General features: G+C 40.5%; 1 protein-coding gene across 4 annotated transcripts in view; it reads right to left on the bottom strand.

Annotated features, from left to right (window-relative positions):
- AIDA (axin interactor, dorsalization associated) overlaps positions 1–25,161 on the bottom strand; it is a 38,956-nt gene that overhangs the window by 3,879 nt on the left and 9,916 nt on the right. For 3 of the 4 annotated variants that reach the window (XR_006198879.1, XR_006198878.1, XM_042925367.1), the window contains exons 3-8: positions 20,342–20,395; positions 19,890–19,944; positions 13,141–13,204; positions 12,807–12,913; positions 3,513–3,635; positions 1,159–1,281 (exon numbers count right to left, since the gene is read on the bottom strand). Coding sequence is in view for 2 of the 4 variants with exons in the window: in XM_042925367.1 (XP_042781301.1) it covers positions 1,159–1,281; positions 3,513–3,635; positions 12,807–12,913; positions 13,141–13,204; positions 19,890–19,944; positions 20,342–20,395 (526 nt within the window). In the remaining 2 variants the exon portion in view is untranslated. The remainder of the gene's footprint in view (positions 1–1,158; positions 1,282–3,512; positions 3,636–12,806; positions 12,914–13,140; positions 13,205–19,889; positions 19,945–20,341; positions 20,396–25,161) is intronic. The other variant, XM_042925368.1, reaches the window with a different exon arrangement.

Below are 25,161 nucleotides of genomic sequence, written 5' to 3' on the forward strand. Positions count from 1 at the left end.
ATGCAGAAGGCAGAACTGCGCGCTGAAACGTCTTGGACCTGGGTCCTTAAGCACATCCACCTCTGTATTCTTCTAACAGCGATTCGCAAACTTTGGCGCACCTCGGAATCGTGTAGAAGACCCCCAGAACCAGAGCGCGGGGCCCAGCCCGGGGGGGGGGGGGGGGGGGCAGGAGGGCCTGCCACTCACACCTGGAGCCACTGCACCGACGGAACCCGGGGAAGACCGTCGTTCGGGGTGGAGCAGAGGCCACGGCAGCACCGGATCCGAGAAGTAAAATGTCAACTATTTTAGAGGATGGAGCGATCGTTCAAGAGGCTCTTCTGTATCTTGTACGAGCTTCTTGCAAAGCGTGCAAACGTCAACAACCGCCAGGGAATCTGGGGTGAGAAAGGGCCCGAGGCCTTTTCACAGAACACGACGGTCCCCCCCGGGGCAGGCGGCTCGGAGAAGCATTCGGTCCCAGGAGCCATCTGACTTGGAAGCGGAACTTCACCTTTTCCAAACTTTGCTTTTGCTCCTTCCCATCCTCCTCCTGACCAAGCACAAGGTGCGGGGTCCTCCTTCCCAAAAACTGCAGCTGGAAAAACAACTTGTTCTGTCAACTGTCAGCCTCCACTGCCGAGGAGCCTGAGGGAGCCGCTGCCCCCTCTGCCCCTTAGGATGCAGAAAACTTCATTTGGTTCATTGTTCACGATGATGAGGTTTATTATCAAAGACCGTTTTTTGTTTTTTGTTTTTACATTTATTTATTTTTGAGAGACAGAGAAAGAGCATGAGCGGGGGAGGGGCAGAGAGAGAGGGAGACACAGAATCCAAAGGAGGCTCCAGGTTCCAAGCTGTCAGCACAGAGCCCGACGCGGGGCTCGAACCCACAGACCGCAAGATCATGACCTGAGCCGAAGTCGGTCGCTCAACCGACTAAGCCACCCAGGCGCCCCCAAGACCATTTTATTATCTAACGGTTATCTATGACACAACTAGCTAATACAATGCCTAATTCCCACATCTGAAAAATCGATATTGCGTTCAAGTCAATGAACACCGTATGACATGTACTTCTGCCGACCGCGCTAGGCCACCGGGCACAGAAACACCAACGGGAGGAGAACTCTGGCCACGAGAAGCCAATGCAATGATTTACCATCACGAACCAACCTTTGGTTAATTTTTCAACATGCTTCTGGAGCTCAATGTCCACATTAAAATGAACATACGTATCTTCTTTTCTTGAAGCCACAGGAGTATCTTGCACAGGAGTTAAATCTATGCCATTCAGATCTAGAGAGGAAAGAAGAGTTTCAAATACAGAGACTCAAAAACTGCAAATGAACCACAGAGCGTTACGTTTCCTCCAGAGGCCTGGCAAAAGCAGAGAGGAGATTCTTGGATAACAGACACTCCCTTTGGCGTGAACGGGTTCCTACAGAGCTTCTGGTGTCCGGAGGTGTTGGGGTGGGGGGGGGGGGCAGGGGGCTGGGGACAGGGATGGTGGCGGGGGCGCGGGGGGGTGGGCTTGGGGCCAAGGGCGAGGAAGCCCTGCCATGACTGGGTGCAAGTGCAAGTCTGAAGCGACAAAATTCGATCCTTATTAAGAGGTGAAAAGAACTCTTGTCGTCCTTCGGCCACTACCCTGTTGTCTGCAATACAAATTTGGAACGTGAATCCTATTCCACGGTGGGGCCCCTACCCCTATTTTCCAACCCTGATCAAGTGCATGGCGTGGAAAGGCCTCTAATCGAACATGACCAGAATTCCCCTGTTGTACTCAAGTCAGAGCCCAAACAATGGACATGGAAGCTGCCAATGAAACCGTTCCCTAAACGGGTAATTTTTTATACGCATTACCTACATTCTGATTGTATCTGCTATAAAGTAACCTGATTTACAACAACCAGATGGTACACCGTGTGTGGTGTGTGGCTTTAGTTTCCTGCAGCCAGGAATCTGCAGCTTAATCAGATTCAACATGGACTCACTTAACGTCTGGCGTTTCTGTAGGATTCCACTGACTCCTATCTTAGGGAACTTAAAACAATTTCGTCCATTCGATTATTTCAGCTCCTAAACACGTTTACCCAAAAACACGTTTCGGTTCAACGTGTACGCAAGAGGAACATCATATCTACCTCCTCATCATGACGCTTTTGTTTCACAGTGTGCAGTCCCACATGAGATATGAGGTTTACGAATGGCCTATCAAATAACGGTGGGTATGAATACTTTCCAGTAGACCAGGGATTTGATAGCTGCGAACAGCAGAGGTTCAAGTATTGAGCAGCAGTCGGTGGAGCGTGGGGTCCCCACGTCAAGAGTCTTCTCTGTGTCTGAACTCACGTTTCTTTTATGAGATACTACTGAGCCCACGGGACGGAATTTACTTCTACGACTAGTAAAAGTTCTTTCCGTGTAATGTCAGTCCCTGTTTCCTTGGTTTGCCTCAAAGTGCAGACGGACTGAGATTATTTGTGCAGTTACGTCTGAATAAAAGTATGACAACTTCATGTGCAGTCACCCAATAATCATTTCTAGAAGACCAATGGCAGCTTCACAATAAAGTGCTGGATGAAAGGCGTTGACACCAGCAAATGCTTTCAATCGGTGTGCTGTCCATCTTAAACCAAAGACTAAAAAAGCGGTTTTCAAGGAATCACTGGTGTGTCCCACTGGACAGGAGAAAAAACAAATCCTCAAGACAATCACCCTTAATAAGAAACACATCACTTTTTAATGCCCCTCAGGATGACGTTCAGATATGGATGTTTATAGACGCGTCCCACTTCCTGTCTCCAGGGATGATGCACCGGAGGCCTGATTCTCACCCACCCCTGCAGGGCTCCTCTGTGCCTCAAGCATTACAGCAGGAAGCAGAGAACCCGGAGGGGAGGGTGGGGGGGTGGGGGGGTTGGGGGGTAGTGGAGGGGGGGCGGGTTGACAGGAGAACATGGGGCTTCGCAAAGAAAACCACACACCCTGAGAAGGTGAGCAGAAGGATCTGCTATTAAAGACAGCGTGTATGTCTAGTCAGTGTCTATGTCCAGATGGAATTTTAAGAATATAGACACATACGGGGTGCTGGGTGGCTCAGTCAGTTGAGCTCTGGCTCTTGGTTTCGGCTCAGGTCATGATCTCACATTTCGTGAGTTCGAGCCCCACGATGGGCTCTGAGCGGACAGTGTGGAGCCTGCTTGGGATTCTCTCTCTCCCTCCCTCTCCCCTCCCCTGCTCACGCTGTCTCTGTCTCTCCCAAAAAGATAAAAAAAAGAGATTTACAAAAACACCCTCAAAAGCAACTGTGCATGAAGGTTATAAATAAAGTATTTTTAGTAAACCTCTCAGAAATATTCAGTGAAGGAAAGAGGACAGCTTCCCAGGGATTGTACCTCGGTGTAGAATGAACTCAAATGAGTTGTCGCAGAGGCGAGAACCCACCCCCACAGCCCCTCATGTCCCAAACGAGAATCAACATTATAAAATTCACAAGAGGCGAAAATGTACACAGAGTTATTTACCCTTTACACTAACTGTAATATAGGGGTCGATGCACTGCCCCGCATCCTTCAGACCGATTTTCTCAATTCTGATAGTGAGTAACGTCATTCCCGGTTCTGACGGCAGCCTTGGCAATAAAGTACCTGACAACAGAACAGCAAAGAAAGTGAGCCCCACCAGCAAGTTCAGAGTCAGTATTTTAACAACCCAGAGAAGACAGAACCTTGCTCTCACCTGACTCGGTAACCAGCCAGCCCTTAACTGGGGTTTCTGAAACTCCCAAACACTCAACGTTATTCTTTTGGACAAGTATTTAATGTAATGCAAGACACATCTACGCTTCCTTAATTCATATTCAACACCAAAGTGTAAGTAAGTCCAATTTGTTAAAGATTCAACTCACTAACTTCAGGAAGTCCAATTACAAATTACCACACACTTAATACACTCCTACACACACACACGTCACCTGTACTTACAAATGTAACATAGATTTCGTATCTCTATATGAAGTAGGAGAAAAAACACAGAAAGAGCTTTTCAAACTCTTATATTATCCCAAAGTTTGAGAAACATAACACCAGAGTCAATCAATAGATCTTTTAGTTATTAACGGAGGAAATAACTTACAACGTAGTATTTGTGTATTTAATTAAATAACTTTCTAGTCTGACCTCCCACCCCTTTCTGCACCCTATTCTGTATGACCTGTTCTCTTGGAAGTTAATCCTGCTGAGACGGCCCGCACGAGAGGGAGTGCACGCCGGCAATCTCCTGGATGCACGCATCAACTAAGCTTTCTAAAACTGAAAATGCCCTGGACCCACACACACGTTCCCGACCGTGATCTGAAGGAAGACATAACTGTACAGTTTGTTAGCTTATTTCTTATCATTACAGAGAACAGAGGTGGAAAAGTCGATTTGAATCTAATACATATACAGCATCTCAAACTACAGAAGCTAACATTTATCGAGGACTTTCACTGACATTCTCCCAATTTCTATCCAACCACGTGTTATCCTACTTTTAATGATGAAGTATTTGAAATGTGTGAATCGATCCACTTACTGCCTTCAAAAGAGTACATTTAATTAACTGCAAACAGGCTTGAGTGGATTTGGGGGGAGGGAGGAGGTGATAAAAACGCCCTCAAGTCGGATCTATGAAACCACGACAAGATATACAACACTACAGATCAGAAGCCACGGAACTGTACCCTTCGAATGAGTGGATTTTACGCCATGAAAATTACTACAAACGTCCCAGAGTCTTCACTGGTGACACTTGTGAAAACTTCTAGCTAATGAAAAGTCGGAAGTGAGGAGGCCAAAAGGGAACACTGAGAGCAGCATTCCACACCGCTTCAAAGGTGAAATTACGTTACCTTTTCACATGAAACAGATCTTGGCCATCTTGCCATATTTTAACACATTTTCAATAGTCAAACGTTTTCTCATATTAAAGATAAGAGGTCTCTTACTGCATCCACTGTCTCCTTCAAATATGTTAATTGGCGAAAACTGACAAACATCAGAAGAGCAAATGAAACAAGGACGTGGCTTCATGGAAACCGGAAAGCAGGCATCCGGGAACCGTCACTTAGGCCAAAAGATACACACTACCCCAGGGGCTCCCTTCTATCACCACCCAAAGTTCTTCTCATCCTTCGCTATCCTGGCTTTCAAAATAATTACCGAAAAGCACAGTGTAATGATGTTCTGCCTGCTTCTGCCGGTAGCTGTAACTTGTTCGCCTGTATGACCGCACGGTACGGGGGTATATGGTACGTGGGGTTTATCAACGTAGCACAGTTTCTGTACTCATTCTTCTGTTGGCAGGCATTAAGAGGGGCTCCAAGTTTGGAAATTGTTTGGACCAATGCGGCTGTAACATCCCTGCGCACATATTCTAACGTATGTGAGCACACATTTGCAAAAGAGAGGGACCACCAAGTCACGCAGGGCATCGCCCCCCTTTTTACCACGTAAAGACAACCTGTGTCCAAAGTGCTTGTGCAGAGGCCCACTTCAGCACTGCACCCACAGCCCCACCCTCCAGGACACCCTTCTCTTTGGTCCGTTTAAGGTGTGGAGAAACGTTGATCCAGTTTTAATAGGCACTTCTCCAATGACTGACTGAGGTGGAGGCGCTTTTCGTTTCAGAATGAGCATTGGGGGTGCCTGGGTGGCTCAGTCGGTTCAGCGTCCGACTCTTGATTTTGGCTCAGGTCATGATGGCACGGTGGGTGGAATCGAGTCCCGCCTCGGGCTCTGTGCCGACAGCCCGGAGCCTGCTTGGCATTCTCTCTCTCTCTCTCTCTCTCTGTCCCTCCCCTGCTTACTCACTTCCTCTCTCTCTCTCAAGATAAATAAACCTAAAAAAAAAATTTAGGATGAGCATTTGGATTTCCTCTTTACTGAAGTATCTGTTCGATTATTTTGCACATCTTTTATTGGAATGTTCACCTTTGTCTTATTTGCAAAAGTTCATGTTTTCATACAAGCTTTTGTTGGATGCGTGTTTTGTAAATAGCCTCTCAGTGACTTACTTTAAAAAGAAACTTTATATTGAAGGATTATATATTAAAAAGTATATAAATTGTGTACAAATTGTAAGTATAGCTTAATGAATTTTCACAAAGTGAACACACCTGCATAACTGCCACCAGATCCAGGAAAGATCTTCCCAGCATGCCAGGAGCCCTCCTTGTGTCCCCAGCACAACCGAACCACTATCTCCCCTAAGAGATGACAACCATTCTTGACCTAACACCAAAGATTAGTTTTATATGTTTAAAGTGCCTTTCTCTGTTAATGGTGTCTTCTAATTACAATACATGCTCAATGTTAATACAATCAATTTCTTTTTAAATTTTTTTTACACTTATTTTTTTTTTTTGAGAGAGAGAGAGAGAGAGAGAGAGAGCGCGCGCGCGCGCGCACAAGCGGGGGAGGGGAAGAGAGAGAAGGAGACACAGAATCTGAAGCAGGCTCCAGGCTGTCAGCACAGGGCCTGATGTGGGGCTCGAACTCACAAACTGTGTGATCATGACCTGAGCCAAAGTCGGACGCCTAACTGACTGAGCCACCCAGGAGCCCCTATAATCAATTTCTTAACTCTAAATTCCTTTATACTCACTGCTTTCTGTGTCCTATTCAAGAATCCTTCCCCATTCCAAGATCACGAAGGTATTTTCTTATCTTGTAAGAGCCTTATTGTTTTTCCATCTGCACTTAATTCTACAATCCACTTTGAATACATGTTTGTCTTTGGTGTGTGGAAGGAGCCCAAGCCCATTCTGTCCAACATGGACACCCAACTGTCCCAGCACCACTTATTTAAAAGCCCGTCATTTCCCCCATTGATCCACAGGGCACCTCGATCACAAATCAAGCGTGGGCTGTTCTGGGCTTTCCATTCTGCCTCACAGGACCATCTCTTAAACTTGCAAGGCTATGTAGTTTCTTAATGACTGTAACTTTGTAAGAAGCCTTGACATTTGGTAAAGCAAATTCTCCCCTCGACATTACTTTTCAAGGGGCAACTATATTTGGCCCTTTGCATTCCCATGTAAGTTATAAAAACAGATCTCAAGTTCTTTAAAAAAAAAAAAAAAAAAACCTTTGGAATTTCAGCGAAGTTCAGATCGATTTTAGAAAGTCACATCTTTACAAACTGCTTCTTCTAATCCATGAACTGAAATATACCTTTCAATTTATTAAAAAGACAACATCTCTTGATAGTTTTATTTTCTTCACAAACACCTTATACTTTTTTTTTAATTTTAATTTTTTAAGTTTACATCCAAATTAGTTAGCATATAGTGCAACAATGATTTCAGGAGTAGATTCCTTAGTGCCCCTTACCCATTTAACCCACCCCCCCTCCCACACCCCCTCTAGTAACCCTCTGTTTGTTCTCCATATTTATGAGTCTCTTATGTTTTGTCCCCCTCCCTGTTTTTATATTATTTTTGTTTCCCTTCCCTTATGTCCATATGTTTTGTCTCTTAAAGTCCTCATATGAGTGAAGTCATATGATTTTTGTCTTTCTCTAATTTCACTTAGAGTAATTTCACCCTCCAGTTCCATCCACGTAGTTGCAAATGGCAAGATTTCATTCTTTTTGACTGCCGAGTAATACTCCATTGTATATATACACCACATCTCCTTTATCCATTCATCCGTCGATGGACATTGGGCTCTGTCCATACTTTGGCTATTGTCGATAGTGCTGCTATAAACATCAGGGTGCATGTGTCCCTTCGAAACAGCACACCTGTATCCCTTGGATAAATACCTAGTGGTGCAATTGCTGGGTCATAGGGTAATTCTATTTTTAGCTTTTTGAGGAACCTCCATACTGTTTTCCAGAGTGGCTGCATGAGTTTGCATTCCCACCAGCAGTGCAAAAGAGTTCCCCTTCTTCCGCATCCTCACCAACATCTGTTGTTGCCTGAGTTGTTAATGTTAACCATTCTGACAGGTGTGAGGTGGTATCTCATTGTGATGATGAGTGATGTTGAGCATTTTTTCATGTGTTGGTTAGCCAGCTGGATATCTTTTTTGGAGAAGTGTCTATTCATGTCTTTTGCCCATTTCTTCACTGGATTATTTGCTTTTTGGGTGTTGAGTTTGATAGTTCTTTATAGATTTTAGATACTAACCCTTTATCTGATATGTCATTTGCGAATATCTTCTCCCATTCTGTCGGTTGCCTTTTAGTTTTTCTGATTGTTTCCTTGGCTGTGCAAAAGCTTTTATTTTGATGAGGTCCCAATAGTTCCTTTTTGCTTTTGTCTCCCTTGCCTCCGGAGACGTGCTGAGTAAGAAGTTGCTGCGGCCAAGATCCAAGAGGTTTTTGCCTGCTTTCTCCTTGAGGCTTTTGATGGCTTCCTGTCTTACATTGAGGTCTTTCATCCATTTTGAGTTTCTTTTTGTGACTGGTGTAAGACAGTGGTCCAGGTTCATTCTTCTGCATGTTGCTGTCCAGTTTTCCCAGCACCACTTGCTGAAGAGACCGTCTTTGTTTTATTGGATATTCTTTCCTGCTTTGTCAAAGATTAGTTGGCCATACGTTTGTGGGTCCATTTCTGGGTCCTCTATTCTGTTCCATCGATCTGAGTGTCTGTTCTTGTGCCAAAAGGTCTTATACTTCTTTTGTTGGATTTATTACTAGGTATTTAACATTCTATGATACTCTAACAAAAGTTATTTCATTTTCTAAGCAATTGTTGCTTGTTTATAGATAGAATCAATTCTTAAGTACAGACTGTTTTTTTCTAACCAAGGAACCATGCATGCTAAACTTTCTTATTAATCCTAATTACTCATCTATTGATTCTTTTACATGTACTATGTATATATTCATCACATCTACAAATAAAGAAAAGGGATTTTCTGCCCCTAATGTTTATCTTTTATTTCTTTTTCTTCTCCTAGTACACTGGCTAGAACTTCCAGAACAACGTTAATAAAAAGACGTAATAGCCGGCACTCTTACTCCCGGCCTTGTTCTCGATCTGAAAAGGAAAGCTTCAATTTTTACCACTAAGTATGATTTTGGCTCTAAGTGTCCCTACAGAAGTGTTTTGTTCTCAGTCTGCCAGAATTTTTTAAACTCAAGAATAGATTTAGAATTTAATTTAAACATTTTCTGCACCAACTGAGAAGATGGAGATTTTTCCTCAATCCATTAAGGTGTATCACCTTGGTGTACTTTCTTTATTTCACAATATATTCTCAAAAATCACTCATTAGTTCATGGAGATTTTCCTGCTTATTATCTATAGTGCTCTATGTATCAGAGTTTACTCCACCAATCTACGTATGGTATTTAGGTTGTTCCTAATATTTTACTATTACAAGTAATAGCACAATAAATAACCTGATGTATATGCCAGCCTTTTTTTTGTTCTTTGTTCTCATTTTATTGGAGGTATAACTTCAGAATAAATTATTAGAAGCAGGATTGCTGGACCTAAGAATAAAATGTCTACTTTTGTTGTCATCGATGAATTCCCCTCCAAAGGGGCTGTACCTTTTTGTACTCGCACCAGCCCCACAGCCTCCGCAACAGCAGTTTTAATTTGTATGTCTCTTACTATAAGTTACGTATCTTTTCCCATGTTTAAGGGCTCTTTGTACATATTTGTGTGTCTGTATGTGTGTGTAAACTGTCCGTGGCCTTTGCGCAATTTTCTAATATGCTTGTGGCCTTTGTTGTCACAAGGTAAAGGTTTCTTATATATTAAGGTTGTTGGGTCCTTATTTGTCTTTTTTACTCTGATTATGGCTTTTCTGACAGTCAAAAGGGGACTGCTTATCCAACTTTAAAGCCAATGGTAGAGTCTCCTTTTACGAAAGCCTATGTTTTTCCCAAGTGAATATTAAAATTGTTTCCACATTAAAGAGGTAAATTTCATTCTTTTAGTTTCAAAAATAAAGGCGTACATATATTTAAGCCTACATAAGAGATAAATCAACACATTCAACATAATAATTTTGAAAGAGCTAAGCCTGTATTTGAGCTTCTCACTTAATAGGAAAATGTTTTTTAAAATCTTGAAAATGGTGCCTTGGGCTATTTTTGAATTCATATTGTTTTGGCTTATGATTTAAGTAGCTTTACTATTCAACATTGTCAATACATTTGCTGGACATAAATAACAGGTTGTCAATTTATAACCTTTACTTAGATGAAATCTACCAAGCCTACCTTTAGAACAATTAAATCTCATTTTCGCTTAAGCCAGTTATTCAAAAGAAATTTATTGTTTGCCTGTGAGGTTTTAAATTTTTGAAAAGAGAAAGTAGTGTCAGGAAAGTTCAGATTCTTAAGCTTTTTTTTTCTTCAAGAAAGGTTGGCTGAAAGTCATTTTTGATTTTAAATGGGAAAAAACTACTCTGAGTCAATATTGTACCACATACGAAACCTCATTCCTCATCAGCCTTACAGTGGTAGTGGTTACATAACTGTGCATTTGTCAAAACTCAAGGCTGCGCACTAAAAATGACGAGTTAGATATGTAAATGATACTTCAATAAATCTGACTTTAAAAAGCCACAAAAAACTTACAATTCAAGAAATTATATAAACACAAAAGCGACAAATAAAAAGTCACAATTCCTAGAACCCTCTTGCTACCAAGATGCGGACACTGCCTAGGCATCGCTGAAATGTTGGATTCCCTCAAAGTAACAAGGAAAAAACTTTTTGTCTTGCTTTACAATTAAATGTTAAATGCCACCTTCCTATTTCAGTGGTGATTTCAATAAATATAATCTTACAAATTACTTTTTAATAACATTCATATCACAAACTAAATTCAGTTAATTAAACTAAACGTGCTCTTTCTTACTTTTAGGAAAAAGAAATTCAGGGAACAAAAGGTTTGGTAACCTTCCTGTGTCTCTAAAATGAGATATCACAATGCAATACCAGAATACAAAAATTTATTTAGCTTGGGTTTAATCTTACGGAGCAAATGGATTTAATTTATGGTGTTAGTTTCTTTTCAACTCAGCAACCCGAACCCCACAAAGACCTTAATCTGTACCATGGTTCGCATCATCTGCTAAGGATCCCGTTTGCCACAGAAGTGCCGTAAGTGAGCAAACAACCAAATCGGACTGAAATTTACAGCACTGGAAGCTACACCAATTACAACATGTGGTTTGAAAAGAGAATAACGGTTATTCAGTCAGTAAAACAGCAAAATGATCTCTCACCCCCTTGAAATTTCCTACGTAAATGACAAAAGTAAGAAAAACACCCCATTCCTCGTCAAGCAAAGCAGGCTGGAAATAATGCCCTGCGACCAAAGAAACATTCCCAAGAACAGCCACCGTTACAGTGCCTGTGATTCCCCCAGTAACCCGGAGCATAGGTACCGCGACCGTCCACTGAAGGGTGGTGAAGGGAAAAGCAACAGTGGTCACCACATACTCAACGTACGACACACACTGTGCTCAAAGCTTCAGACCTAGTGCCGTGCTTAATCTTCACAGTAACCTTATAACTTAGGCACTACTATTATCCCATTCTACAAATGAAGAAATTGAAGTGCAGACTGGTTGAGGAAACAAGGGCAAAGTCCTTCAAGTAGTCCTTGTCAGAGCCTAGTGGAACTCCAGCCCACGTATCTGTTGGTTCAAGCCTATGCTGTTCCTACCCCAGAATGCCTCCCCCAGGGAGTTCCAAAAATACCGGAATATTACTATACTTTCATTACCAAGAGAGCTATCTGCATGACACACAGACTGTATTTAGATCTACTGTAAAGCTTCCAGAGTCTATTTTAAAATGCACGATAACCTCATAGCCTATTGCTATCATTCCGAAGTGGACCAGTTTACCACAAAGGAAAACTACGCACTGTGTAAGACCAGAAAAGAGTAAACCAGTGCTTGGGAGAAGCAAGAAACTAATCCAGGGTGCCTGCCTAGGTCACTTACACCAAGGGAAGATCCTCACTGAGATCTTCTGCAAATAAAGAAGGCTTGCCATACATTACTGGCTTTCCTAAATCAGGATGGGAAAAAGGGCATTTGCTCAGCACCCACTCCCCCTGGATCCAGTTTTCATGACTACTCGTGATTCATTAAAGAAGTGCTTATGAGAGTGTACAGAAAACAGTTAACACAGCAGGCCTGAGACTCATTCCCAGAAAGGCCTCCTGGCAAGGGCACCCCTTGGCTAGAACCCAGGAACTTGGATGTGGGGCATGTTCCCACCATTCCCCAGTAAGAGTGGCTACTATCCATCAACTGTGCCAACAATATGGCGTACGCTGAATATGCGCCTTCCTTCTGCGAGTCTGGAATTCCGGCCAGAGCTAAGCAGAGGGTGTCTTTGTGATCAACCCCCATTACAGCTGTGGGCACGGAATCTCTAACTGCTTCCCTCAGAGACAAGATTTCACATGGAGCACAAGGTACGTGACTCACTGGGAGAGGACTCTCAGAGGCCTGCACCTGGTTTCCTCCAGACTTCACCTTTTCCCTTTGCTGACTTTGTTCTGCTCTTTGCTCACTGCAGTAAATCACAGCTGTGAAGACACTATACGTTAAGTCCCGTGAGTCCTCCTAGCGAATCCCTGGACCTCAGGGTGGTCAGGTTATAGGTAGTGAGATACTTCCAGACTATACTTACAAAATGGTTACAGTCAACAACATGGCGGTGAAAATTCATTTTTAAGATTGGCATGAGCTCTGGGAAGGTTCTACTTCCCAGTACCAAGTACCCAAATAAGTTCTCAACACCCTCACACTGGATTCAGTTATGTCCAGTTTGAAATGAGGGATACTCACCGGGCACTCGAGCAGGAAAGGAGTCTGGGGACCCTGCTCCAGCACCGCCCTCTTCTTCTTCATCTTCAAATTCCAGATTCTCTTCTTCACCAGGTGCTAAAATTCTTCTACATGTAGAAGAGCAGATAAAATAGTGAGCTACCTAAACAAATACACTAGAGAGGAATCACAGCCACTCATTTCACAGTTAAGACATTGATGCAAAAATGCTGACAAATATATTGCTGTATTGATATTAAAGATGGTAATGTTGATATAAAAATTTAGAAATATCTGAAAAATAAGTATAAGACAATGAAATGAAAAGACAAATAGTGGTGCTTATTTATTTTACCTTAAGGGGACAGGCTGAACGTCAAATGGAAATTCTTTATTATAGGTAAGAATATTCTTTAGGACTAGAATAAAAACAGAGAGGAGGATACATAAATTCTTCCATGGATCAAAACAAAAAGTTTTATTGGAAATGGCGGATTTTTAATCAGTTTTACTATGCATGTTAATACTTAAAAAAAATTCCCAATCGTAGAATCATTCAGAACCACAATATACTTGTCCGTTGAAGGTCTCAGCAAAATGAAAATATGTAATACACGGCAGGTACCAGTACTTTGTCAGATCTCCAAGGAGAGTTAAGTTCCAGAGTCTCAGAGCCCTCATGGAAAATAAACTCCAAAACAGTTCTTTGTATAAGGTCCCAGTGAGATATGGGGCAGCCGAGAAAGAGAAGACCTCCCTCCCTGCAGTTCTTCAGTTAAAAGACCGGTATTAAAGATAACCAATTAGAGGTACACGAGCTCATTCTGGTCTCTGCCCTGATTACATTTCCCCTCAACTCCATAAAACTGGCAAAACTGGATAAAACTGGTTATAATTTCCACACGTCATTTACAATAGTTTATTGCAGACATATACGTACTTACATACACAGACACATACACAAAGAAGGATTTATCCTCAAGAAGTCTCTCGGTAACATGGCGCCCACCACCTCTGTATTCTAATGTGGCCGATGATTACATTCTGGCAGGTAAACGTAAAGAGATTCTATGATTCTGCCTGCATTTGGGAAGGCACTAGGACTACGGGTACCTTACAGAAGCACTGTTAAGTGTGTAATTCAGTGCTTCGTAGCTGGTGCTATGGGTTTTCAGTAACTACCTGCAATTGTATGAAGGTGAAGTCATGGTGATAACTGAGCAATCCAAAACGGTCATGATTTCGTACTCAAGTTATTCGGCCTTGTTCTGGAGTGCTGTAGTCTGAGGATACAATAGCCATGGCATAAATATCGTCCCAAAGTAGGAGACCCCAGGGCACAGACTGTGATCATCCGACTTACCCCAACAGCAGTCGGGGTGCTTACTGGACTTCTCTGTGCACTCTTACCGAGTCCTTCAGTGAGAGAGAGGCCTGCGGCTTGTGTCTACCTTCTCATTCATTCTTATTCCCTCTCTCTCTAGCTCTTACCCTCATCTTTCCTCTCTTTTTCTTCTCAACAAATGTGCACCAAGTGCCCACAATGTTCCGGTCACTGTTTTAGGTGCTAAAGGAATGGCAGTGATCAAGACAGCGGGTTCTTGCTCTCATCTATGGATCTGAGACTCTAGTCGGGAGAAGCAGACAGTAAATAAACCGACAAATTAACAAGACAGTGTTAGACTGTGATTAGCGTTAGAAAGGACAGTCAGGACGAGTGTGTAAGCGGAGTACAGGGTGGACTTTAGCTCAGGTGGACGGGGCAGGCCTCTCAAAACTAACTTGTTGGAAGACATGTGAACCGTAACCTGGAAAGAGGAACTGTCCAAAAGTAGCCCCGGGGCAAGGGCTTTCTAAGTATTAAGAAACAGGCTAGAGGGGCGCCTGGCTGGCTCAGTGGGGGCGGCGTGCAACTGTTGATATCGGGATTGTGAGTTTGATCCCCACGAGGGGTAGATTACTTAAAAATAAAATCTTAAAAAAAAAACCCAACATGCTAGAGCAATCACAAAGGCTCTGAGGCAGGCCCTCGCTCGGCTTGTTCAAGGAAGAAAACAGGCTACATAACTGGAGTTTGGTAGGCCAGAGGGAAGAGGCACAAGATCTGAATCTGATCTTAGCCCTGTAATTATGTCAACTGTCACTGTGTCATTCACGGAACTACTCTGAATCTCAGTTTCCCCAATTCTAAAATGGAAATACTACTTCTGTCACAGACTGTTGAGAGAATTAGTACATATGAAATTGTATGGGAAATTTTAAGTCCCATAGAAGTATAACCCCACATTATTATACAGCTATAATTATTCTATATATACAGAATTTTATATATATATATATATATATATATATATATATATATAATAATTATTCTCTCCACGGTATTTAATATTTTGGGTCTCACTGAAAAGCATGATTTTTAAAATTATAAAAACATCCTTTCTAAACTTGTGCATGATTGCTCATTGTGAATAAACTATTAGTTTAACTCCAGTATCACAGTATTGTGCTAAATACTAAGAATAGGGAAGTGGGTGACCAAAAACAGACCATGTATCATTCATATCAGAAATGAAAGCTCTGGGGGCGCCTGCGTGGCTCAGTCGGTTAAGCATCTGACTTCGACTCAGGTCATGATCTCACGGTCCGTGGGTTTGAGCCCCGCGTCGGGCTCTGTGCTGACAGCTCAGAGCCTGGAGCCTGTTTCGGATTCTGTGTCTCCCTCTCTCTCTGGCCCTCCCCCGTTCATGCTCTGTCTCTCTCTGTCTCAAAAATAAATAAACGTTTAAAAAAAAAAAAAAAAAAGAAATGAAAGCTCTGAGGGCTGCCTGGGTGGCTCAGTCGGTTAAGTGTCTGACTCTTGATTTCGGCTCAGGTCATGATCTCATGGTTGTGGGACTGAGCCGTGCATCAGGTTCCGTGGTTCGGTGGGGAGCCTACTTAAGATTCTCTCTCTCCCTCTCCTCTTCCCCTGCTCACACGCACGTGCACTCGCTGTCTCCAAAAAAATAAAAAAATAAATAAAATAAAGGAAATGAAAGCACTGAAATGATACTTTAATTATACAAAGGGGAAAAAGAATCCTTACCACATATGTAAAAAAATCAACAAAGAAGTCAAAAATGGTATCAGTTATTAAGAGTATCTCGTGTCTGTACTATAATACAAGCACTGAACAGTATTTCTTCTCTTAGGTATACCACTGCTTTGAAAACGAAATGTTCAATTAGATATTTAATTTGTAGGAGTAATTTCAGAAGGAAAATAACCAATCTTTTCTCATTTTCTGTAATTGTAGGATAGGTTTCTATTTTCACCAACTATGGAATAACAGATTCTGATGTCTTTAGACTTTACACAGGATTTTTCTTCCACCAATACCAGTGCTGATATTTTAGGATATTTGGAGAAGAGAAGCAGTTTGTAACTTCCTGGAAGGTGTTCTTGTGAGCACAGAGTCCATCAAGGCTGGCAGCTGACGGTGCACCCGTGCTGGTAAGCATCCGGCACCCCTAGCCCACTGTCACACAGCCTGGCCTGCCACCCTCCACAAGGTCACACTCTGAAGATGACACACAGTTATCAAAACGTGTTCTGCTTGTGCCTAATTCGCTTCATTTTTCTTTTTTTCTTTTCTTTTTTTTAATTTAAAAAAAAAATTTTTTTTAACGTTTATTTATTTTTGAGACAGAGAGAGACAGAGCATGAACGGGGGAGGGTCAGAGAGAGGGAGACACAGAATCTGAAACAGGTTCCAGGCTCCGAGCTGTCAGCACAGAGCCCGACGCGGGGCTTGAACTCACAGACCATGAATGAGATCATGACCTGAGCCGAAGTCGGCCGCTTAACCAACTGAGCCACCCAGGCGCCCCTCGCTTCATTTTTCTGAGGGACAAAATGAATAAGCACTATCTTCCCATCCGAAAAGTTATGTTTTAAATTACAGGGTAAGATTCCCTGAAGACATTCAACCCTATTCCACTTAAAAATGTGCCAAGTCCGTATGATATGCAGAGCACTACAATGGACTCTGTGGGGAAAATACAAAGGTTATTCACAATCTCCTTGAGGGGAGAAATGAATTAAGAATCATACAGGATGGACTACGATAACAGATATAAAAAATGCTCCTATGAAAGACAGAAGGTAGGGATGCCTGGGTGGCTCAGCTGGTGAAGTGTCTGACTCTCCGTTTCAGCTCAGGTCACGATCTCATGGTTTTGTGGGTTCAAGCCCCACGTCGGGCTCTGTGCTGACAGCGCGGAGCCTATGTGGGATACTCTTTGTCTCTGCCCCTTCCCTGCTCACACTGTGTCTCTCTCAAAATAGATATATAAACTTATTTAAAAAAAAAAAAAAAAAAAAGGACAGGAGGTAGAGCTTAATTAGGGAGAAAAATCTTTCAGAGAAAGGTGGGATTAATCTGGGGCCTCGAAGGATCAATCAATGGAAGGACTTTACAGGTGACAGGGGCAGGGGGATAGGTTTCAGTAAGAAGTAGTATATTACCAAGGACTAACAAAAGAAAATGAAACAAATAGTACTTTCAAGATCTTAGTTGTAGTACGAATTTCAGACTACACTATCAAGAGATCTCTTTTAAAACTTTAAAGCAAAAATACATTAGCAGAATAAACTGAGTTCTATGTATTAATTTTTCTTTCCTTCTGGCCTTAGAAGATGCAGAAGCTAGCCTGACTCAATCTGAAATATACTCAAATACCAATTTGTAGAAAATGTTTCATTCTGATCAAGTAACTAACTCATAACCAGTGCCTCGCTTTGATAAATGCAAAATTACAGAGCATATCCCGAGATATAACATATACATTTATATTCCTTGAAGACACAACAGCAAATTAAAATCACCCAAAAAGATAATTAAGTACCAAGAAGGTCCAAATGCACTACATAAATTCAAAGTATAGCAAAATAAAACCCAATAGTACTATCTTTGCTTTCCATCCCCACCCCTAATCTTAAAAAAATAAAAACAAGCAAACAAACAGACACAAAAGCAAGAAACAGAGGATTAATGCAGGGTTTAGTCCAATCTTCTACTAACACATGGGTCGCTTGAACTGGAAAACCATAATCTTTAGGGTTGATGTCAATACCGCACCATTACAGATATTAACAACACAATATGGTGGAAGGAACACAGGCTCTGGGGTCACTTAGAAACCTGGTCAAAACCCAGTTCTGACATGTACAAACTGTGAAGTCATGGGCAAGTGTCAGCAAAACACAGCTGAGTGGAGTTATTTGAGTGTTTGGTCCATAGCTGATACTCTAAAAAAACGGTAACTATTAACACCAACAAAAGATCCTATAAGGCAATAGGAGAAATCTGTAAGATTCTAAAATTTTATTTGGAAACAAATTGAAAAACAAACAAAACAACAAACAGTGACTAAATAGAAAGTCAAAATCCTAATAATTTTTGTCATGAAAAAAACTGAACATTATAATCTTCTTTAGAACCATTACATAACACAGACATCATAACTGCAGTTGTAATTTTTTATATGTTTATTTTGAGAGAGAGAGAGAGAGAGAGAACACACAAAGAGGAGGGACAGAGAGGGAGAGAGTGGGAGACAGAGAATCTGAAGCAGGCTCCACACAGTCAGCAGAGAGGTCGATGCAGGGCTAAAACCCATGAACCATGAGATCATGACCTGAGCTCAAGTCGGACACTCAGCCGACTGAGCCACCCAGGCACCCCCACTGTCATCTTTTTAAAAAGCTATCGATGTGCTTTTCTTAAAATAATCTAATATATAACCATATGTGTTATGATTGCATTTATGCAAAATGTCCAGAACACGCAAATTCACAAAAACAGAAAGTAGATTAATGGTTGCCTAGGACCAGGAATTGAGGAGCGGGGGAAGCAGATGTGTGCTCATGGGGATGGGGTCTCTTTCTGGGGCGATGGAAATCTTCTAAGGTGGACTGTGGTGATTCTCAATAATTGTGTCTTTGCCTACATTACAGACATTTGCTCTAAGTGAACATCCATTTGAACCAGTAAGAAAACCTTATTTGGCACATCCCGACCACCAAAACATTTGAAGCAACTGTTTACTTCAAAAAAGCTTTCAAGAAGGGAAAGGAAAATGGGAACAAGGAAATACTTCGTAAAGCACAGCAAACAGCTGGACTGATTTCAGTGTAGTCTTCAAAGACAGGTAGTATAAATGGGCCACAATGGCTGTAACTTTTTCCTCTCTAGGAAACTCTACTGTCAATGCTTACCAAAGTAGGTATAGTCTTATTGAAGTGGTTAAAACAAAACAAAGGCTAAAACATATGGATGAGGTACAACCTCGGATCAAATAATTTTTCATATTCTATAATGGTGAACAGAATAATAATTCCTATAATATTTAGGGGTAGTCCTCAATATAACCCCGAGTTAGATACAATCATTTTATAGATGTGAAAACTGAAGAGAGGTTAAGTAACTTGCCCTAGACATCAATATATTCTATACATACAACAGTCATATATCCAACAAACCAATATACTTATTTTAATACCATTTGGCCATATGCTTTAGGTTCTTTTAAAAATGTTTTTTAAAAAGGACTTTGTAGTAACTAAGTGGGATGTATCAATGAGTAAATCTTTAAAAACTTAGTTCTCTCCTTTTCTTTCTCTACTATAAAATCCATTTGAATTGAGGCAGTTAACATTGAAGGTAAAATGTTTAACAACTACGATCCCACTAATAACTTATTTTAAATTTAAGCATTTCTATAACATTTTAGGACGTATAAAAGCACAAAAAAGTCACACATGACTAGATACTAACAGAAATGAATAAGCATCTATGCCAAATAATCCTTATTTTTTTATTTTTATTTTTGAGAGAGAGAGAGAGAGAGAGAGAGAGAGAGAGAATATCTTAAGCAGACTTCACACCGAATGTGCAGCTCCATCCCACGACCCTGGGATCACAACCTCAGCCAAAATCAAGAGTCAGATGCTCAAATGACTGAGCCACCCAGATGCCCTTATGCTAAATAATCTTTGTATCTCTAAGAGATTAAATATCTTTCTAAAGGAGTACCACCAAAAAAATAAAGTAAAACTTACTTGGTTCTAGCTTCTTCAGGTCCTCCAGTTTAAATTCTTCTTGAGACTGTGTGGACTGAATTTAAAACACACACATTACATCTTTTTATTACAAAAGTTTCACTACACCCTATGTTTTTTAAGTGGCAAGAACTAAATATTCAAAAAGTAGCCAAAAGAAATGAATCCATTTCTTGCTTTCAAAGTAGAAAATGAAAAGTCCCAAACGGGGTTTTATTGGGTTTTATATTTTGGAACATTCAGGGTAAAAATTGCAAAAGGTGGAAGTTATATCTTTTCTCTGTAACTTATTAAATATGAACTAAATCTTTGAATAGGACTTTAACCCATGAATTCTTATCGCTATACATCTCTTCTGACACAATACCGCTTTTAGCATTAACCCCTATGTTTATTAGAACAGTTCAGAATAATTTTCTCTTACATTAGAAAGAAAAAAAAATGCTGTTTACCTGTAAAGCTGCACTTCGTAATTCCAAGCATGTTGCAATTTTGCCTATGGTTTTCTGTAGGAGAAAGAAAAAGGTATAAATACCAAATACACTGTAACTGTTAGTTGTCAAAATCATGGAGTTAATTTTTGTTCGTAAACGATCTATAATTTTTTTAAAGTTAAATTCTATTTCTTTTTGGTGTCTTGCAGATTTTAGAGACGAGAAACAAGAGGCAAAGGGCTAGGACAAGAGAGAGAAGGGGAATGTATATTCTCTCCACACCTAATTGTACTCTGACCAATTTAAAATCCAATTGGCTTTGTTGAAAGCTTTAAGATTTATTTAAAGGGCAATGAAAAGAATTCCAACTTCTTCCCTCCCCAGCTTTTCCTTCCTTCTTCTCTATTAAGCCTGAAAGTCCTGAAAAGATTTAAAACTAGAAATACCTGAAAATTAGCAAAATGGGATCATTTAATTTTGACTTAAGTCCAATCTTGACTTGTCTAATTAAATATATAGATAATACCAAGCAAAATCAATAGTTGTGATATGCGGTGGCTAATTTTGCATCCAGGTCTGTTTTAGATGAGCTATAAGACAGACGTAAACGATAGGGTACAGTCCTTGCTTTTCCTAAGCTCAAATTCTATTATGTGAGAGGAGATACTACAAAATCACTGTAATATTAAGAAAAAACACTTAACTCTTACACGCACAGCAAAGTAAGCCATTACGTATGTTCTGAAGAAATAGTGCAAGAATCTGTGTTAGAAATCAAACCCTAGTGACTTGGGAAGGTTTTTAAAACTGAAGAGTTGACAAAACTGTCACAATTCAGTCGTCCAAAGTCTCAAACTGAAAGCAGAGGGATATAGGTTTGAAAATGTGTGTGTCCTAGGGTGGTCATTCAGAAGGACCTTCAATTGCACAGAAGTTTTTGAACAGAAGAATGACCATCAGATTTGCCCTTTTAAGAAGACTGTTGTGAGAACAGTCCCCATAGGCTAGGGTAGAAAAGGGAAAAGACCAAAGGTAAGAGCAGTCGGGTTACCTCAGCTGTCCAGGCAAATGGTAATCACAACAAGAACGTGAACGACGAGGGTGGAAATGACAATGAGGAAACCCACAGAAGAAACACCTACAAGAGTAGACGGCTGAAGTACGCCCATCAACATTTTTAAGTCCTTGCAAAAAAAGGCATTTCTTCTGTTTTTATTAGAAATAAACCCAGACCATGAAAGTTAAGTATTTACATACATGTGCGCTGCCTTCAGAACGAAACACTGCTTGGAAAAAAATGATGTATCTTCTACATGTACTGATCACTTGCAAAAGTTTAGCAAATTGGCTTTTGTGGTTTTCTCTTTGGCCGCTTTCTTTATAAGATAAATGAGGAGCAAAAAGGTGTAATGAGTATTGTGCTGGCCCCTGGCACTTAGGCGAGTGGGCACTACACAATTATCTTACCAACGATAAACAGCTGGTACACAGACTCGACCCGCTACTGAGTGAGACAGGACCCTTGGCCAAGGAACAAAACGCTATTTAACTGTCTCCATGATCTTTAAAACTTCCTTTTAATCCCACTATCTCAGTTTAGAAAATACCCAATTTTATTCTGAAATTTTACGTTTAAAGTAAATGTAGTAACTGCAAAAGGACTCGAGGTAACTCATAGATTTATCCGTTCTCTCAAATAGCTATTGCATATGAAACAGCAATAGTCTTTTCTACATAAAATATAACATCCCCAAATAAGGGTTCAAATATACCATTCAACTCTGACAAAACTAGCAGGTGATTTAAAATGTGTGTGGGTGTGTGTAGTTAGATAGTAATGGCTAATGGCCATTAAATACTCAGGCTCTCCTAAGTGATGTACAAGCATTAATTCATGTAATCTTACTCTAACCCCGAGTTAAGACACAATCCTTCTGTAGACGTGAAGACTGAAGAGAGGTTCAGTAACTTGCCCTAGACATCAAAGTATTCTATACATACAACAGTAATATATCCAACAAAGCAATATACTTATTTTAATATCATTTGGCCATATGCTTTAGGTTCTTTAAAAAATGCTTTTTAAAAAGGGTTTTGTTGTGAGATGTGTCAATGAGGAAGTCTTTAAAAATATTGGCTAACTCCCTTTCTTTCTCTACTATAAAATCCATTTGAATCGAGGCGGTTAACGTTTAAGGTAAAATGCTCTTTAACAACTACAATCCCACTAATAACCTATTTTAAATTTAAGCATTTCTTCAAGTTAAGCAGAACCGGCCGCTCTGTACACAGAACCTACTGAACTGTGGCAAAATACCAATGAGCATTATTCATAACTACTTTAAGGGACCACACCCAACATCAGCATTAAAAAGGGAGCGAAACACTATCATTTTCAGCTGCAGCAATGACTTTTAAAACATGTAGCATTTACTGATGTCAAAATCAAGTTCTCACTACTGTAACTGTTCCACCTTTCTTAGAAACAAACCGTTAGGAAGAATGATGAAGTGGCACAAGGTCGCTTGTGTCCAAGCAGAAGTACTATCAACTCGAGTACGTTGAGACTAAGCCCTGAAGGTAAATGAAGACTAATTTTAGAAAGATTTAAATTATTAGTACCTCATTCAAATGAACTGCTCATGCCTAATATGGTATAGCCATGGAAAATGTTCTCATTTTCAGAATATTGGCTATTTTATTTTGTCATTGTTAGGGAATTAATAACTCTAAAAGAGCAGTTAAGGAAAAGACGGACTAAAAACAAAGAGCTACAGTTTAATTTTGCTAAAACATAATTTATATAAGGAAAAAAAGTTTACAAAATACACATAAAGTAACACAGTCTCACTCCAGACGTACTTTTTTTAATTTAAACAGCCGTCATCTACTCTCTGGCTGTGGGTGGGGTGGGGTGGGGGGAATAGGGGAAAGCAGGAAAGTCAGTGGAAAGGGGGAACCTATAAAACAAGCGTATAGTGCTGGAATTCTCATTACTACCAAATTTGATTCAAAACAGGGAAAAACTTTCTAAGCATCATGAGACAGGATGTTCTATTCTGTCCAGAAACTTACACGAGAAAACCTACTACACCAAAGTAGGGAATTTAATGGAATGAAAGCTCTTGGCAGCTATTTTTTGGCTACTAAACTCAGTTGTTATAATGACAAAACTATTGAGAATTGAAATGAAAGCTAAGTCAACTAATCACGAGGGAGGATCAAATGAGAATCATAAACCTTATTTTCTACCAGAAATCTATGAGAATATAATAGCAAATCCATAGGAAGATATTTTTTAAATCACCAATGAATAAAGTTCAGAGAGATCAGTAGTTCTGCTTTAGAGTTTAGATTTAAAATAAATATTGTGGGGGCGCCTGGGTGGCTCAGTCAGTTAAACGTCTGACATAGGCTCAGGTCATGATCTCACGGTTCGTGAGTTTGAGCCCCGCATCAGGCTCTGTGCTGACAGCACGGAGCCTGCTTCGGATTCCGTGTCCCCTTCTCTCTATGGCCCTCCTGCACTCGTTCTCTCTATCTCTCTCTCTCAAAATGAATAAACTTAAAAGAAATAAATATCGTGAAGATATTTTTCTCAAAAATTAGGATTTCTCTCTGATCTTAAATACTTATATACGAATAAATATCAATAACCTAAGATCCAACAAAGCATTTATTCATCAAATATTTTTGAAAGCTTATTGTGAGACAGTAAAAAGCTTCATAAAGAAATGTTGCTTTTTAAAAAAATCTTTCAAAGTCCCACAAACTACTGAATGGTTAAGTATAATTCTAAGATTTGATTCTAAGCATAAAAGATATAATTCCAAATAGAAAATACAAAGAACAATTTTGCTTAGAGTAACTGAGGTATATATTCTGCATTTTTCTCTTTTGAGGCAAACACAATTGAGTTTCTTCTCCTTTGGCTTAAGTGCCAGGTCTGGCATTCAATTATTTTTGCAGACCTAACGGTTGGTTTCGAAATCTCCCATATTGTGTTCTTCAGAACACTAGACCCAATTAAGTGTTCTATAAAGGGAGGAGGGGGCCTTCGAAAAGCAAACACATTTAAGAAACACTCCACTACCCAAAGCCTTTAAAAATTCAACATAACATTAGCATATGAAAAGCCTTGACAAGTCACAAACTCTCTGTTCAAATAACATCTATTAATTTTTTAGAGCCAGTGTTCCCCAGATCACGTCTGGAAAATCTTGGTTTCCTAATCATTAACTTGGAGCTTCTAACTTTTTTCTTTTGTGACATTCAAAAATAAGACGACGTATATGTCACTATGAGTTTTTTTGGTTGGCTGTGAGTGTTTCGTCTGCATTTTTAAAGAAAATTAAATTTGTAAATGCATACGACTTGCCTTATGTTCCTAATGTAGTACAGAGTGACTTGGGGGGGTCCTTCTCCAAGCCCAAGGAACAGGCAGGCAGGAACAAGCTCTCTCTGGAGTCACAACTGGCAGCCACAAATGCCTCCTAGGCAGGTATTATAAATAACAAATACCTCAGAAATCAGGCCTCCAGAAAAGGAGGAGGTACAGAAAACTTCAAAGGCAGAAGGCATTAGAAGATTTAGGGATATCTTTTAAGATCATTTAGGGTTATCTAATCCCTCATTTCATACTTAAGGAAATTAAGGCCCAGGGACAGGGCTGGGATTCAAGACCAAAGCCTTCCAACTCAAGGCCTCAGGCTTTTCCTCAAGGTCATGCTGCCTCCCAGGCCTCATGGAGCAGAAGATCTGTGGGTCTGTGTAAACTGAAAAAAGACAGCATTGGTGGCTACTAAGGAACAGCTATAAATTAAAGAATAAAGAGCATA

Source organism: Panthera leo, chromosome F3, assembly GCF_018350215.1.
Source record: "Panthera leo isolate Ple1 chromosome F3, P.leo_Ple1_pat1.1, whole genome shotgun sequence".
NCBI lineage: Eukaryota > Metazoa > Chordata > Mammalia > Carnivora > Felidae > Panthera > Panthera leo.